At 40.5% G+C, this 14,454-nt stretch overlaps 1 protein-coding gene across 3 annotated transcripts in view; it reads right to left on the bottom strand.

Moving 5' to 3' along the window:
• The window catches only part of RASGRF2 (Ras protein specific guanine nucleotide releasing factor 2), a 233,099-nt gene that overhangs the window by 148,482 nt on the left and 70,163 nt on the right, over window positions 1-14,454 (bottom strand). For all 3 annotated transcript variants that reach the window (XM_026498699.4, XM_048221198.2, XM_044384086.3), the window contains exon 3: window positions 83-230. In XM_026498699.4, coding sequence (XP_026354484.2) covers window positions 83-230 — 148 coding nt within the window. The remainder of the gene's footprint in view (window positions 1-82; window positions 231-14,454) is intronic.

Genomic DNA, 14,454 nt, shown 5'->3' with positions numbered 1-14,454 from the left:
TGCCCTGGTAGGCCCTGTGTAATCATGAGGTGATGACAATACATGTGAGACAATGGGGAAGAATCTATCAACTGGGAAGTACCTCTGATTTAAGTCTTTCGATTTCTGTATCTTGATCTTCAAGTTGATGCCGGAGCTGGTTAGCGGCAATTTTTTCTGTCTCTACGATCTGAACTAGATGAATGTACTTCTGCGTTAACACTTCCCTCTCAATCAGAATGTCTGCATAACTTAAGAGAAAATTACACAGTTAGTCAATGAGGTCCTGTTCTGCAATTTCATATAGAACAGCATACATTACATTTTAAAAAGAAACCATCAATGTAGTCTGTTGGCTAACTCTACTTTATGTAAATATTAACTCTTGGCTGACAATTTGGTATTTAACTATACAGAATTCGAATCATCATTTTACATATCCTTTACTAAGCTATGAGTTCATTTAACTATATAGAATTTGGATCATAACCATTTTATATATCCTTTACTAAGAGTTCATTTAATGACTGGCTGCCACCCACAATTTTACCCCATAAGTCAGAAAAGTGCAGAGGAAATCTATTGTTTATAAAGAAAAAGATGCATCTCCTTTAACAAAAACTGAAGTCTTTGAATTGATGGTACACACCTGGTTTGCAGGGATGATATTCAAACATATTTCACTGGATAAGTCACTAGCCAATCAGAACAGACCGGCTACCAAGTGGAATGAATGCAGCGCCCATCAGAACAGGCACTGGCTTGAAAGAGCTATCATGCCTATTCCCGTGACCACCAGCCCTGCTTGGCTCTCTTTAGGATCATGAGATTGATACCTCTTTCAAAAATCAACAGAAGCAAAGATTTCATTCTTAAAATAAGTGTAGATTCTTGGGCCCTAACACCACCAGCCTCACCTGTATTCATCCTTTTGGTCAAGTGTGGTAAAGACAAAACTCTCTCTTAGATTTTTATTGACTGTGTAATTCTGTAGCACCTGGCATTTTACCTCTAGATCTTCTTGCACCCTTTGAGGTAGTAAATGTATGTTCCTCCATTTACCTAACTTTTCCCAAATGGTCTGATAATAGTAGTAATTAATAATTACTATTTATTAAGTGCTTGGATGTACCACACATATTCTCATTTCATCCTCCCAGCAACCCCAGGAGACAGGCTTTATCATCCCAATTGCACACAGAAAGATTTTAATCTTCACAGAGGTCACACAGCTAGTAGGTGGCAAGGCTGGGATCAAATCAATTTATGTTTGACCCTAAGCTCATGTTCTTAACCACAAGCTAAACTGTCTCTCTAATAAGATATAGCACACTGGATATAAACACGAATGTTGCAGCAGACATGTCTGGAGATATCTGCCCAATCTTGCACCACTTACCTCTTACCTCTTCTTTGAGAACTTGGGCCACAGCAGCCATGTTTATACCACACAATCTGTCCTCGTGACTACATTACACTGGTCTAAAGAGAGATAACTAGCCCAAGCTAAACCAATTTGTCTTTCTCTTTGGAATATGGCATTCTGCCTCTTATCTATTTGCTTGAACTGATATGACATAAGCTTGGAAACTCTGTGTTACCAGAGTTGGGAAGCCTTATTTGACCATACCCATGTGAAACAAAGTGAGTCTGCTGAGAAACAAAGTAAGCAGATGTTCAAGAAAGCAGAGATAAGAGAGACAGAAAGGTAATGACTATCTGGGTTTCCATCAACTTTCTAGCTTCTGGTTCCACACCCTCATGATATCTAAATATAATTTTTACTCTTGGGTTCAGTGAAATGTTACAATTTCTGTCTAATAAATTCTCTGTAACCTAAACTAGTTTGAAATAGGTTTGTGTTACCTAGAACTGAAAGAGTCTTAAAACAATTCTAAAATCACAATTTTATTTCAATTATCTCAACATTCTCAGCACTTACATCATGTGTGCGATTAGTGTTCGAAAAAAGCATAGTGTCAGCAATATTTTAAAGTCACTTGTTCTAAGAAATAACCCTAAGAAAGTAGAGAGGAAAGGCTGTGTAAGTGGGACGAGGGTGAAAAAAAGGAGCAGAGTCTTCATACAGATATGCTTTTAGGAACTTGAAAAGGAGGAAGTAATAGCACATGAGAAAAGTAGTTATTATAATAAAAATTCTACCCTTTCTCATCAATTTTATTAGAAATATGCTAAATTTATTACAAATATATTAAATCAGTGTTAGGTAGCAAAATAGTATTTTTTTTTCTCTTATATAAAGAAAAAGCCCCGTCCAGACTGTGCAGCTGAGTTCATGCAGACTCATTACCAACATCTGTCTCCCTTCACTTCCAAGCCCCCACTGAAGTGCTAGGAAAATTATTTTCTGTTTAAAGAATGAAACCATAACAGCATTATAAAACAGGAAAATATGCCATCAACAGATCAGAAGTTGTAAGAAATTCCATGAAGAGAAAAACCAAGTAGAATCAGAGTGGTGGGAAATTCAGAGCAGAGGAAACCACACAAAGAGACACCTTGCATAAGTACAGTTCCCACCAAGGTGGCCAGAGCTCTAAACTTGGAATCAACAAATTCAAAGATATGGAGTAGGTAAGGGGGTGATCATCAGGGTCTTTCATTAAACAGGTGTCTTTACAACATCTGCAAGTTAGGCTTCTCCTCTTCCCAATTCCCAAAGTAAAGAAATAAAAGGCACAACTTGCAGTAGTGACATGCCCTCAAGTCACAGCCCACAATCTGCTCTCTGTAGAAAAGGGACCTAATGAGAAAGCTAGACACAGAGAAGACTCCTAAAGAGGAAGCTAGACTCAGAGAGAACAAAGCTTGAATTACACCAGACCTCCACTGTTGACACAAGAGAGAACCAAAAAAGGATCAGCACCGGGAGGAACTAGGAATGAAATACATGTATTGTTTTTCTATTGTGAACAAATGACCACAACCTTCCTGGCTCAAAACAACACATACTTATTATCTCGGAGTATCTGTGGATCAGGGGTCCAGGCTGTTTAGCTGGGTGCTCAGCTCAGAGTCTCACAAGTCAACCATTATGGTGTCAGTCAAGGTGCATTCTCATCTGGAGGCTTGACTGGGGAAGAACCCATCTCCAAGTATTTCAAATTGTTGGAAAATTCATTTTCTTGTAGGTATAGAACTCATGCAGCTTGCTTCCTCAAGGCCATCAGGAAAGTATCTCTGACCCCCAGGAGAACCCCAGTTCCCTCCTTGAGGGGTTCCAACTGATTAAGTCAAGCCCACCAGGAAAATCTTCCTTTTAAATAACTCAAAAGGAACTGATTTAGGACAATAATTACATTTGCAAAATCCCTTTTCCTTTGTCATATAATGTAAGCTACAAGGGAGTGACTATCTCAGCATGTTTGTCATATAATAATGGCTAGTAGCAAGTCACGAGTTCCACCCATGCATATAAAGGGTATGGAATTACACAGGGGGAATTCCAGCCAGCCTCCCTGCTGTCTGCCCACATATCTGAAAAGGAAGCCTATATAAGTGACACAGACACAGTGTAAACCCAGGCCAGCTACCAGTAATAACCCATAAAGTCCTTCCCTTAGAAACAAACATCGCTAGAGACTTGAAAAAACCAACCCCAAAAAGAAAGACTTCTGCAGTAGGTAGCATCTAAGATAGCCCTTCGTGATCCCTTCCTTCTGGCATTCATGTCCTTATGTAACCCCTTCCTCCTAAGTGTGAGCTGGTCTTAGGGACTCGCTTCCAAGGAATAGAATATGGCAAAAGTGATGGAATGGCACCTCTAAGATCAGTTTACAAGGGGACTCTGGCTTCTCTCTTGCTTGCCTTCTCTTGCTGTCTTGCTGGTTTGTTCTGAGGAAGTCAGCGCCATGTTGTGAGCTGCTGTATGGAGAGGTCCACACAGACAGACACTGAGAGAGGCCTCGGGTCAACAGCCGATGAGGAACTGAGGCTTCAGTGCAACAACTGATAAGGAAGTGACTCTAACTAACAATCACGTGAGTGAACTTGGAAGCAGATCCTTCCTCTTTTGAGCCTTCAGATGAGACCCCAGACCTGGCTCACACCTTGATTGCTGCCTTGTGAGAGACCTTCAGGCAGAGGCACCCAGTTAAATCATGCTTGGATTCCTGACCCACAGACACTGTTGGAGGACAGTAAGTTGTTCACTGTTTTAAGCACCGTGGGGTAAATTGTTACACAGCAAGACATAATAAATACAGTCCCAAATGAAGGAACAGAAAAGATACCAAAGAAACAAGGCTAATTTAAGCAACAGAGATTTATTATCTGCAGAGAGATAGGGAAGGATACTAAAGTCACAAGGCAAAAAAGAGGCTGCTATAGAAAAGAAGTAATCAGATAACAAGAACAGTTCTTGGAAACAATGATTATTAAAATTTTTCAGGTCGGTGAATGTGCTCACTGATAAAGCTGACATGGCTGAAACTAAGGAAGGTGGCTGGAGACATAAAGAACATGGAAGAACAACAGCAGCAACAAAAACAGGAGAATGGGGCACCTGTACGACACAATCGGTTAAACGTCCAACTCCTGGTTTTGGCTCAGGTTATGATCTCAGGGTCATGAGACTGAGCCCGGCACTGGGCTCCACACTCAGCATGGAATCTGCTTAAGACTCTCTCTTTTTCTCCTCCCGCCCCTCCGAGCTCTGCTTATGCACACACTCTGTCTGAAATAAATAAATAAATCTTTTTTAAAAACCACAAAGAGAGTGGAACTATGGAAGAGAGATTGAGTGACACTGAGGATAGAGCCAAGGGATCGAACATCTACCTTATGGGAGTTCCAGAAGGGGAAAAAACAGACACCTTCCCTTAACTGAACATGGCGCAGTTCAAATCGAAAGGATAATCCAAACGCCAGATAGGATAAATGAAAACATTTCCTACCCTGAGACACCCTGGTAAAATATCAGAGCTCTAAGGATAAGGAAAAATTATAGAAGCTTCCAAAGAGAAATCACAGTTTAGCTAAAGAAAGCAGGAATCAAGATGACATACTTCTCATCAGTAACCTGGGATGCTAGATGACAGGAAAGAACTGAAGAAAAAGTATTTTGAACCTAAATTCCTACACCCAGGCCAACATCAACCAACCAAGTGCCAGTTCAAGGCAGAAAGAGTTTACTAACAATCACATTTACTATAGGAGAAAAATTATGAGGAGGTTTTGCAAGCAAACAAAACAGAAAACAAAGACAAAAGTTAGCATAGAACTCAAGAATACAAGCCAGATGAAGTAACGGGAGCCAGAAATTAAAAGTTAATGTATGCAAGAGTTAGTGTATGCAAGATTCTCCTTCAAAGAGCAAGTATTCAATTGCATATGATTATACTTTGTTCTCTGTGGAACCAAACACCGGTCTTGATACTTTGGTACATATTTCTAAAACCATGGCTTTTTATTTGGGTTCTTTATTGGTTTTTTACTTTCAGGATCAACAGAGGCTTAATTAAATTAAGGAATGGAAGGTAAGTGTTTAAAAGTTTATAAATAGAGAAGAAATAATAATGAAAGGAATAAAACCTCAGGGTTAGTGGAGAGAACAATAAAGACACATTAAAGTCTGAATTTATTTAGCTTTCATAGCAGACATTCAATACACATCGCTCAGAGTTGATAAATAAAGAGAGTTACATTATTTTAAGACATAAACTCACCAATTCAAAAGGCAAGAATATGTAACAAAAACAGAGAGGACAAAGGGGGAATAGGTAAGAGGTATTGTAAAGGTTTTAAATTCTTCATTTTTATAGCAAGGGGCCAATAAAAGGACCTAAAATCATAAAGTCAAGAAGTTAAGGACATCGTAGAATATGATAAATGAACAACTTTTAAAGAGAGGGGAAAGGACCTACTTAATCAAAGAAGTAAAAATTGTTTATCAAATTTGGTCAAGAGCTTAGGAACAACAATACTCCACACGGGCAAAGACAGGACAAAATGGGTACTCTGTACCTGAGTGAGACCTTGCAGGAGACAGTATCACAGTAACTACAGCAACAGGTTAAAAAACTCATATCCTTTGTTACAGTCATTTCAATCATAATAATCTAACCCAAGGAAAATAAACAGAGACTTGCACAAAAACTTGTAAAACAATAAGATGTTCATTCACTAAAACCAACAGAAGAAAACAGAAACAATCTAAATATAGATGCGCATAGTGTGGAAGTGGTGAAACAAGTAATAGTTACCTCTACACAGTGGAATGATAAAAGCCACTTGAAGTCATAGTTTTAAAAAAATAGTAAACATACGGGAACATACTCAAGACCCACTAATAACCCAACAAAAAAGAACAACCCCAGGAGATTAAAGTAAATATAATTTGTTGGAGAAATTATAGGTGATTTTTAATTACTTTTTTTTTTTTTTGCCTTACTGTATTTTCCAGCATCTCTATCCTATTAAGTGGCCAAAAGAAAATACGCAAATCCTAATGGCAGTTATTTACTCTGTGAGGTGGGCTTACGCAACATTTATTACTTTCTGTATGTGTTCCTCTGACTCCAAATTCGCTCTTTCATTCACGATTTATTGAATGTTCTCATGGACCCAGAAACTGTTTAAAGCACTGGATACAGGAGTAAAAAAAGAGGAAAACAAACAAACCAACGAAACTGTGCCCTCACGGAGTTTACACTACAGTAATGTAAGGGTGCAAGAGACAATAAAATGAAATTTTAAAATACACAGTACGTTACCCTGGTGATTAGTACCTTAAAGGAAAAAGCAGGGTGGCAGGGTAGGAAGGAGTAGGATAGGAAGTGGAGGACACAGAGGTTACAATTTTAACCAGGGTGTGAGGGAGGGTCTCCCTGAGAAGACGGTACTGGGGTCATAACCTGAAGCTATGAGCCTTGTGGTTAGCTGGTTGGAAGAGTATTCCAGGTAGACGGAACAGCGTGAGCAAAAGCCCTATGGTGGAAGCAAGCCTGGGCTGCCTGAGGAAAGGCAGAGTGGTCGGCTTACTGGAGGGGGCTAAGTAGGAGGCAGAAGAGGGAACAGGATCTTAAAGCATGTAGGGCCCTGTACATCAACAGAAAGTCTCAGGTTTTCTCCATGAATGAGATCCAGAGCCTTGATCAGAGGCATGGCAAGATCGGACATTTTAGCAGGATCACGCTGGCGGCTGTAATGGGAAAAGACAGAGGTGGGGGCTGCAGCGCCAGGGGAGAGGAAGGGAGACCAGCTGGAGGCTCCACAATAATCGAGGCAAAGATGTTAAAGATCAGGTCGGCACCTGGCGCGGGGCGTGGCACAAACTAGTCATTCAAAAAAAAGTCCTTGTCAAATGAAAGAAGGTCAACTAAGATTATTTACTTTGCATGCTTTATTCTTCTTCACATAGTAATTTTCATTTCTCATAATTTTCACATCATTTGATTCATTTAAATGGTTTTCCCTAGTTTACTACTCTTACCGAGATACCTTCTTAACTTTTCGTCACAAAGCTTTCTTCATGCATCCCGTTAGTAAATGGCTTGTGACAAATCAACTGGAAATGCTTCCATTCGATGAAAGAACTTTCAGAGCATTGGTATTTCTATGTTACTATATTTCCAATATATGATCTATCTGATTAAACTACCCAGTTGCTCAAGTTTAGGAATTTCTGCCTATGTATTTTTTCTTTTTCTTTTTAATTTTTTTGTTGTTGTTATTCAGTTTAACTTCCACCAGGGGAAAAAACAGTCTCTTCATTGCCAAGTGAAATAATAAAATTAAGCCATATAAATTAACACAATGAAAGGCAAACTCATGTGTCCAGTACCAACAGATGGCAAGTTTGAGGCATATATATATATATATATATATATATATATATATATATATATATATATATATATGTAAAATACTCATGTGTAATATTTATAATCAAAACCAAGACACCACTATTCCATATGGGAGAAAAGGAAACAGTCCAATGGAATCCCAAAGAGTCCAGAGAAGTACAGTATAAAATCATAGGCCTTAATTATTTTTACAGAAGAGTAAAAATTATATTAGCTTCACAAGAAATGGTTAGATGGGCCAGGACCTCATCCTAGTTACTTTGATTGAAGACATGTTTGCTATTAGACAGACAGACAGACAGATAGATAGGTAGATAAGTATAATGCGCCAGACAGACAGATATAATATGCTAAATCGATAGGCTAGTGTAAAATGTAACAAAACCCAAAATGAAAACTCCTATTACAGGTGACTGAAGAAAGACTCCCAGTAGCTCCAGGATTATACTCAGTTTTATTGAGAAAACTCTCTGGAATCCGCGTTGCTCATATCAGAGGCACCACGGCGTCTTTGGGACCTGGGAGAACCCGTCCTGGACGGCAGCAGTGCAGCTCCCATCCAAATAGTATTTCAGCGTTGGCAGCAGCCACCTCATCGGGGCAAGACCCTGCCGCTTCAGTATCACTATCATCCGCTTCTTCTGGCTCTCAAATTCTCTTACATCTTTAGCTCTACTTCACTGGCTAATCAATATTTGTTAGGTGTCATGTTAGGGTGAGGCTCTAACCTAGATCACACCCTCTAATCCCTTCTCTCTTTACTGCTAGACTCTCTTCTCCTAAGCTTGTCCCCTTTACAATGAATGAGAACCCAAACGTCGCTGTTAGAAGAGATCAAAAAGAGGAGTAAAACTTAAAAGACTAAAACTCTCTGTTTTAAATATTGCTTCTTTCCAGTTCACAGTTAGTAGCTCATTACTTTAACATCTGACTAACTTTGGGGCCTATGGGAAGTTGTCAATAATCCTTTCCAAAACACAATTAAATACAAAAACAAGCAAAATATTGTTATAAGGTAATAAAACAGAAAGTCAATAATGGTAAAATAATCACTGGGAGGCAGATAAATTTTAAGGAACACTTACGTCCAAAAGCAAATATATTTTATAGTATTATATTACAAAACTGCAGAAAATGTTTTATATCATAATTGTATTGATGATTCCTTCCTAACACTGACCCTTTTCTTTCTTTACAAATATGCATAAATAGTATTGGTAAAATTCTCTTTCTGATCACAAAAAAATTCTCTAGTGAGAATATATATCTAACTATATTCATTAAACCCAAATAGATTAAAAGGGTTTATAAGTTCTCACATTCGATTTCTACTACAAGGACTCTAAATAAAACAGCAATGGAAACAGGTGTTGGTGAGGATTTGGAGAAATTAGAACCCTGATAGACTGCTAGTGGAAATATAAAATGGTGCAACCACTATGGAAAATTAGTTTGATGCATCCTCAGAAAATTAAACATAGAGTTAACATATAACTCAATAATTCAACTCCTAGATAACACCCAAGAGATTTCAAAACATATGTCCACAAAAACGTGTACACAAATATTCCTAGCAGCATTAATAACAGTAAAAAGTGTAAACAATCCAAACATCCATCAACGGATGAGCGGATAAACAAAAGGGGCTACACTCATGCAATGGAATAGTATTCTGCCATAAAAAGGAACAGAGGACTGATTATGCAACAGCACGGATGAGCTCTGTCTGTTAACACTGTGGTAAGTAAAAGAAGCTAGACACAAAAGGCTGTATGATTCCATTTATATGAAATGTCCAAAATGGTGGCACCTGGGTGACTCAGTTGGTTAAGCATCTGCCTTCAGCTCAGGTCATGGTCCCAGGATCCTAGGATTGAGTCCCACATCGGGTTCCTTGCTCGGTGGGGAGCCCGCTTCTCCCTTCGTCTGCCACTCCCCCTGCCTGTGCTCTCTCTCTCTCTCTCTCTCTCCCTCCCTCTCTAACAAATATATAAATAAAATCTTTAAAAAAAAAATGAAATGTCCAAAATGGGCAAATCCATAGACATAGAAAGTAGACCAGTACTTGACTAGGGCTACAGAAAATGGGGAGTAGGGAGTGAATGCTAACAGATATTGGGTTTTTCTGTGGGTGTTGAAGATGTTCCAGAATTAGATAGTGGTGATGGTTACACAACCTGGTGAGTATACTAAAAACCATTCAATTGTATGCTTTAAAATGGTGGATTTTATGGTATGTGAATTATACCTCAATTTTTAAAATACTGTGGTTTTTTTTTTTAAAGCAATGGGACAACCTCCCCACCAAAACCAATATTTGCACTGTGTTATAATTCAAAAATTCTTTCTGTCAAAAAAAAAATGCCATATATATAAGAACAAGACAAAAAATGATGCAAGGGAATTTACAACAAATACAAGGAGATAATATCTTTATCATACAAAGAGCTCATAAACAAACTGATAAGCAAAACACCAATAGAAAAAATGAGCAATGGACATGAAATGACAATTCATACAGGAAACATAGACAAATATTGAGAATAGCAAGAAATAGTCAATTTCACCAATATCAAGGAAATGCTCATTACACCAAGATACCATTTTCACCCATCAATATAATACAGATATTTAAAAAATGATTCCAGCTTTTTCATGTCCTAGTGAAGGGAGGTTAAATTGGTACACACATTTCTGAAAAGCAATTTGTCACTGTGCCAAGAGCAGGAGATAAGAGGTGAGCAGTACAGATTTGCGTGGAAGGCTGGCAGAAACAGATGTAAACAAATCAATGCAATAATCTTGCAGGGACTTGAAAAGGAATAAGGGGTTACTGTGGGAGCCCAAAGAAGGGCATGGTCAGTCCTTTCTACCGGGGGAGGAAGAGGACCAGGGAAGGTGATGCAGACGACTGAGAGCTGAGTCGCGAAGGGCGAGGCTGTTAGACTGAAGGGGCCATGCTAGCACATTCGAATTCCTGGGTGTGGTGCTACATCTACAACCCAGGACACAGGGGAGGGGGGGCGTGAGAGGGTCACAAAGGTCAGCTCAGGAGGGGCCTCGCTGGGACTGGATCACTGAATCCCAAATTCTGGGATATAACAAATATCAGTCAAATGGATACAATTTTTTTTTCTTAAAAGCAACTTGAAAAATCATCATACGATTTTCTCTATCCGTGCATCTGGTTAAAATTTTCTCTAATAAGAAGTCAATGGAATATAATAACCAAAATAGCTAACAGGAACCCTGGAATTCTTCCAGGAGCAGATGTTCTTTTCAGAAAGGGCACTCTGGTGCCCTGTGGAGGAGGGATGAGGAGGCAAACTTGGAAGAGAGACAGGTGAGGTGGCTGGGCAGTAAGCCAGGCAACCACCGTGGACACGGAGAGGAATAAAGCCCAGATGTTCCGGGGCTCAAATCTACAAGTGGCTGAATGGATGTGAGCAGTGAGGGCAGAGGGTGCAGGATGCTACTGGCTTGAATGACTGAGTATATGGGTACAGGAGACCATACCCTGGGATGAAGAAGGGGACAAGAAGGGGACATGGAGAAAAATGTGTGTTTGGCTTTGGACTTACTGAGCACCCAAGGGGAGAGGGTATATCGACAGGTCAGTTGAGAAAGATGACTGTACACAGAATAGAGGCGATTCCTCTTGCTGATTAAGCACACAGGCTCCGGGGTTAGCCTGACCTGGATTTGCACATCAGCCCTTCCACTCAGCAGGCTGGGGGCTTTCAGGAGGTTATTTCATCCTCTAAGACCCCAGACTCTGTGGGGATGGTACCACCGACTTCATGGGCTGTGTGACCGTTCAGTGAAAAGAGGACACGGTGCACTCAGCACGGTACCCAGCGTCGCCAGAGCACGGGGAAGGGTGACTCCAGCCGCCTGGAGAAGCCTTGGCAGTGGACGCCTGGTGAGGAGAGACAGGCACAAGGGCACAGAGCAGTGGCACTAATAAAAGGTATAGAACACAAGTGGCAGTGAAAGAAGGGGAGAAGAAATGATCAAAGGAGTAGAAGGCAAATCAGGAGTGAATGATGTCATAGAAGCAAAAGGAAAGATAATTTCAAGAGAAGATTTAGATCTCTATATAGTGATGTTTAAAAAACAAACAAAACCAACCTCCAAATTAGTGTGAAAGTGATGTGGGAAACAGAGGCAGAAGAGAAATTATTAAATTTCTTTACTACCTACAGCCCACTAACAAGTCCTTGAAACAGGCAGAGTGACATTCCTCTAGGGACTCACTGTCTTGATGTTGACCCTCTGCTAAGGGCAAAAGGCAAATTCCCCCTCCCCTTCCCCCACCAGGATCCAGTAAATCTACTTTAACATATAAAAATTCTTTTGGAAACTTCCTTTATCTCTACCCCCCAAGATATGTGTTGTCAATCATTCCCCAAGCATATGGCCCACCAATATATATCTGAAGGGTCTCATGACTAAGGTTTTATTAGTAATAAATGACCTTTTCCCAACAATAGCTAGCCCCCTCAAGATCCTGGAAAACTTGCTTCCAAAATTCCTTAGAGACTTAACGATATCCCCAACCCCCTCCCAACTTGAAAATATATAAGGGGCCACTTCTCATGACCCCAGTGCAGCTCTTTCTGCCCACGGGTCCTACTTATTTAATAAAACCACCTTTTTGCATCAAAGCCGTCTCAAGAATTCCTTCCTGGCCCCTTGGCTTTGAACCTTAACGTCTTCCCTACATCAAAAGGAAGGCTGAAAATAATGTGACTAGTAAGTAGAAAGAATATGTGATTATATAATAGACCTATCTATCTTATCTAACCATCTTTTCTATTTATTTATCTAACAGATATGCAAATACATAGAAAAACTAAGCACTGGATTGTTACCAGTGAATACCTTTGAGGAAGTAAGTGGACTTGGGGAACAGGGGCAGGGAAGGATGAGCATATGAACGGAAACTGTTTTACTCTCTCGACTTTTCACTGTTTGAGTTTTCTTTTTTTTTTTTTTAGAGAGCTTGGATTTATATACTATCTGTGTTATGAAAATCTATTAAATGTAACTGGAAAGTTGGAGTTATATAAGGAAAGAAAAGCTTTGGAAAGTCATTGTTGACTCAGGCGACCTCAGTTTCCCTGGGGTAGAGACAGAAACCCATCACAAAGGGCTGAAAAGGGAGCACGCACAGAGCTGTGTGCTGTGTGGGGAGGGAGAACCACCCAACCACTTCTTCAGAAAGCCTAGCTGGGCAGCAAGAGAGGGCAGCTAGAGGAGGATGCACGGCCAAGGGAAGGATTTTAATGTTTTGTTTCAAGGTGGGAGAGATTCATGGAGAATCAAAGAATACAGGGAAAAAGCCCAAGAGGGGTTGGCAAACAGATGGGAAGTATAAGAGAGCAAGGGAATAAATGAAGGAGCAAGGGAATTGGAAGCAAGAGGCTCAGGGCAGGAACTTGCCTTGAAGCAGTGCCAGTTCTTGGGACGGTGAGAGCCCGTGGCGGTGGCGCCCCCCGCAGGCGGGCCGGAGGGAACGCGCAGCAGACAGCGCGCCCGCGCCGTGGGTGCAGAGCAGCACCGCCGAAGTGTAAGCAGAAGCAAAAGCACCGTGAGGAGCAGGAAGCAGAACTGACAGGTGAATAACAACGGGCTGAAAATAAGGCAATTTAAGCCCAACTTTTCCCCATAGAAAACAAGTTCTACGATCTCATCAAGTGAAATCTTTCATTGTTCTCAGACATATTATCCCTTTTCTCTCGTGTTGCGCTTTGCAGGGTCTAAGGAAGAAAGTGTTGAAGTCTCTTTCATCATGTCGAGTCTGGAGGCAAAGGCCCGACAGAACTTAGTAAAAAAAAAAAAAAATACATATCAAATGAACAAAATCCACATCTTCGGCTTTAAAGTAGTGATAGCGTTACTATCACAGGAAGAATAAAAATATGGCTTCAGGATTGCTTTAGGCTATAACATTACTGCCCATTTCTGATTTTCTAGTCCTGTCATTTCCCTGTGATACATGAAGCACTTTCAGCTTTTCTATGTAATCACTTTTCTTCTGATTTATAGGGGATTTCTCCATGCACATTCTAGAAAGAGCTGGTTTTATGGGGATGACGTGATACACAGTGTGGCCTTTAGTGTTGGACAGAATTTACACTATACACTTCACTCTAAATTAAGCCTCTATCCAAGTAAAAAGAATGAGGTTACAGGCACTAGGTGTTCAGTGGTTACTATGTTGGGGCGTGTTCGGCGCCTGGTTGTGTAAATTGTGGGGGAGGGGAGAACAACAGACGGAGGAGGGCGGGTGAAGAGAATGAACTACAGGCTGCCTCAGGCACATGTGATCAAAAGGACTGCAGGTAAAAACAGACCCAAGAGGCTGGAATAGGGCTTTCTTCAGTGGCCAAGAGGACAAGACTTCACTGAAAGAGTTAACTGGAAGATTAAGATTAAGTCTCTCAGTTTGTCAAATTCAGGACCCACAGGGTGAGGGAATGGGTTTTGTCCTGCCCTTGCCAAACTAAATCTGACTGGAGCTTTATGGAAAGGAAGCACACACCCAGCTCCTTTTCGCTTGCAAATGTCCTCCCCACTGAGAAAAGCCTGAGAGCCCTGGCCACCCGGGAGGAGAGTCAAGGTGGGGGTCTGAAGACAGTTACAA

The sequence above is a fragment of the Ursus arctos genome, unplaced genomic scaffold (assembly GCF_023065955.2).
Source record: "Ursus arctos isolate Adak ecotype North America unplaced genomic scaffold, UrsArc2.0 scaffold_5, whole genome shotgun sequence".
Lineage (NCBI taxonomy): Eukaryota > Metazoa > Chordata > Mammalia > Carnivora > Ursidae > Ursus > Ursus arctos.
Note: the sequence above shows the minus strand (reverse complement) of the source record. Positions and strands in the feature narration are given on the sequence as shown.